This window comes from Mercenaria mercenaria, unplaced genomic scaffold, assembly GCF_021730395.1.
Source record: "Mercenaria mercenaria strain notata unplaced genomic scaffold, MADL_Memer_1 contig_162, whole genome shotgun sequence".
Classification (NCBI taxonomy): domain Eukaryota; kingdom Metazoa; phylum Mollusca; class Bivalvia; order Venerida; family Veneridae; genus Mercenaria; species Mercenaria mercenaria.
In genome coordinates this window covers 1-4,012 of record NW_026459610.1, presented here as the reverse complement: position 1 = coordinate 4,012, position 4,012 = coordinate 1, and the positions used below count along the sequence as shown (strand labels likewise).

Here is a 4,012-nt window from a genome sequence, read left to right as displayed (position 1 = left end):
ACGGGTTTAGAAATATCTTCTCGCAGAAGTGTCTTTAAATTACTATTGAATTTTAAAACTAAATCAGAATTACGATAGTATATTTTATACAAACGTATTAAGCAAATAAGCTAATACAAGATGAATTGCATCGGAGTGTCGTTAAATGAATTGATAAATCCTGCGTACAAAACCTTCTTTGGGACTGCTCAAAAAACCTTTTGGTTTCTGAGTGTTGTAAATGTTTAATGCTTAGTTGAAAGTATACTTGGGAACTGTAAATACCTTTCAAAAACAATGCCTGCCCCATCGCCATCTATGCTGATACAGTCCACTGAAGCTTAGTCTGCTTATTTCTGTTACTGGATAACTAGTTTATCGCACAAGAGGTTTGTAGCTGTTGTATGTTGGATCATATGCGACGTTAGATAAAACTTACCTTTACTTTTTCCTTCGTATGAATTAAATTGTCTATCTAATAATAATAATATTTATTCAAATATTAGGCAGACTGACGTACATGTATATTATATCTTCGTGACATTTTTAATGCGGATACTCAGAATAACTTTACAACGTTATTGTGAATATCACATTAGGTTAGAGACCACCAATTGTTTTCCCATAGACTTACATTGTAACATTATGGCGTGTACGGCCTTCCATACAAAATATCGGACGAAAAACATATGAATAGTGATACTTTATTTAAGTAATTTTCGTGTGATAGATGACCCCCTGTTTACATCATTGACATTGCGGGAGAAATTCGTTTGATAAAACTTTTTTTCAATACACATAAAATGTAGCAAATTTTGTCAAAATGTATAATAAAATACTGTAAATGCAGTGAAAAAATATCAATTTTGAAAAAATAATCACTTCCTGGGTTTGTTTACATGACTGACCTATCAGAACGCACAGACGTTACCTTATTCCCAGGTATACACTTACCTCATTCCCAGTAAGTTCCCTGTACTTTTTTGAATTGATGGTCTCTGACCATTAAGAAATATAAAAAATCATCGTTACGCATACATATACAACATTCTTAAATTAAAAGTTGTGGGTGTGGGTGAGGACTGCCCAATAGTGAAAGCAGAATACGTGATTTATTGGTATATATATTAATAGAATTATCAATAACACAGATTTCTACGGATAAGGGTAGAACCGAAATAACGTAAGAAGTGTTAAATATCCACATTTTCCTTCTTTCAATATATGAATCACCTTTAGACGGTCGTGTACTTCAAGCCTGTATAACATTTAAACTTGAAGGGACAGGGGCAAACAAACATAAGGCTTTAATAGTTAAAAGATTTTAATTACACAAAGCGAATTGCTACCGTATAATATATTTTAATCTGCCCTGGTGAGAAGGTACACTACATTCTTATCGAGTTTTGTAGTAATAATAGTTTTATCTAATTTTCCCAGTATTTTAAATAACCATGATACTTTCTGTATATACTTAGTATTCAATACTTAGTGTATACGTGCAATAAATTTTAAAATATTTTCAAAGATGTACGAATCTCATCTTTGTAAAAGAAAGATACATAAATACCGAAAAATACTGTCTTTATCAGACTTTTAATAATATTACTTATGTATAGGCTTAAGGCTTTCTTTCAGGAGTTGAAGCATTTTTTTCACAAGGAATTTTTCATCTTCTATCGTATCATTGGTTACTTCATTCACACATTCTTTCATGTTACGGTAGGATTTAAAAGCAGAGTATACACTACCAAAAACTGGAAAGACATATTTTGAATACTTTTGCAAAAATGTCAATTTTTCTTCAGCGGTTTCATATAGGGTATCCCCATCTTTATTTTTGTATGTGCGCATGCTTTCCATATCTTTGGAAGTTATAACCTTATCGTCTAACAATTCTTCAAGCAAATGTGTGTTGATTCCAAAGTCTTCCATACAGTATTCGCGTATCTTTGATATAGATAATGGATCCAGAAGACTCTCAAGGAATGGTATTGGAAGAAATCCAATTAGAGATGACGCTATTTTCCTTCCAAAATAACCTTCCTTATGTCTTATTTCTTTAGCAATAATAGATTCTTTTAACATTTCTTCGATACAGCCTGCTATAACTACACCCCTATTGCTTAACAGATTTACTAACACTTCATTTAGCTTCTTAAATTCATATTTAGTTTTTTCAACACAAGATACCAAAAAGAATTTACATCCTTCCGCTTTTATCGTTTCTGCTTTAATTAATCGTTCGGTGTCCTTCTTGATTGATTGTAAACAGTTTTCCTCGTTGAAATCGGACTTTCTTTTTTCATTCATGATATCAATATCTATTTTTGTGCGCACGAACAAAACGTTTTGGTCGAGAGCCAAGCACTGTTCTGCAAGCCATACATCATTTTCCAAAAATCGGGTAGCACATACAATTATAACTACATCAAACTGAGTAATGCAAACTTTGTCCAAGTATTCAAGCTTAGGAAAGGTAGATGTGCCAGCTCCTGGTAAATCATATAGCTTGACAGAGTTACTTTCTTCATACGAATACTCTTTTACTTCATGAGTTGTTTCCACAACACCGACACTAGCAGCACATTCGTCATCATCGCTAATATTCCTCAAAGCATTGATCAAGCTTGACTTCCCCGTACCACTTCCTCCAGATACAGCGACGTTTAGCTGCCTTGTCTCCCATTTTGGTACGGCAACTTTGATATAGTTGTTAAGACCTCGGATTAGCCCAGCCTGTTCTATTTCGTCCTTTAGTGCTTTTTCATCAACGAATGAACGAAATCTCTGTAACAGATATAGATGAATTGTAAAACGTTTATGCAACATATAAAAATATATATGTTAAAACACTGCTTTATGTTACCGGCACGTTTTAGTCAATAATGAATTTTAGAAGTGTTAATCAGTTTTGATTCTATTTAAAAATGTGTATATCATCACCTGCAAACCACGAGGATACTTGTAACGTGACAGGGAGATCAAGTTTGAAAATGTGAATTCATATTATCTGTTGCGCGTCATACAATGAAAGCAAAACAGTTTGCCTGCGACTAGCTTAATAAATTAAAGTTTTGGTTATCATTAATATATAGTAAATTGCGCTTGACACAATGAAATTTTTCAATGTACTGCTAAAATGCGTTGGTTCTGTACACACCGTCCATAAAACAGAATAATGATTATTTTGATGCCAATATAGAAAGATTATTGTAACTGCCCCATTCTATTTAGACAAAGCATTTTGGTCTAAAATGTTAAAAAGATACCAATCATGGCGTTAAGTCTTTCACCTGACATCGCAGTCAAGTGGGATCATTTTTCTATTCAAGTTTGAAAACGTTCTTTAAGGTATTGTTTTGCGACAGATGATGGACGACGAATGAATACAGAAATGATTATGATGATGATGATAATTATGATAATGAAACTGATAGTGATGATGATAATGATGATGTTGAGGAGCGGATAATTATTTTGATGACAGTGAAACTGGTTGCAATTGTAATGAAATTGATAGTGATGATTAAAAAGATGATGGCGATAGTTATCTGAAAATGGAAAAAAAAAACCCTCAACAATATGCGTTCCATTCCACGATCTTAAACAATGATATGTACCATTGCAATGCATTTTGTCCAGCGATGTTTGTTCAAAGCAATAAACAAACTAACTAACTCAAAAAGACGATTCAAAGGTGAGCTGTGCTGCTGTCTGCCTCCTGCATCGGTCAAAATTAAGTTTGCCAAATAAAGCAACAACATGATATTGGCAATGACGAAAGGTGTCTAATATCTGTAAATAACCATAAACATTGCAACAGTTATCTAGTTTGGATCTAATTAAAATTCTATAGAGCCCTAATATATTTTTGCGACCGGCTCAACAATCATTATCTGAAATTACCTTTAAAAGCATTAGGCTTTCAGATATTTTACATGTGGCATAGAAAGAAGATTTTTACCATCAATAATTCCAAGAAACATTGCTTCGGAAACAACAGGTATTTTGTAACCGTCTAGAAAAGACT

The 4,012-nt window shown here is 33.1% G+C and overlaps 1 protein-coding gene across 1 annotated transcript; it reads right to left on the bottom strand.

Moving 5' to 3' along the window:
- Nucleotides 1-1,584: 1,584 nt before the first annotated feature.
- LOC128551744 (T-cell-specific guanine nucleotide triphosphate-binding protein 2-like) lies at nucleotides 1,585-2,769 on the bottom strand (the record flags this gene model as incomplete). The annotated part of the gene is made up of 1 exon (XM_053532660.1): nucleotides 1,585-2,769. A coding segment is annotated over one exon (1,185 nt), but the record flags the coding sequence as incomplete, so codon positions are not given.
- Nucleotides 2,770-4,012: the final 1,243 nt, after the last annotated feature.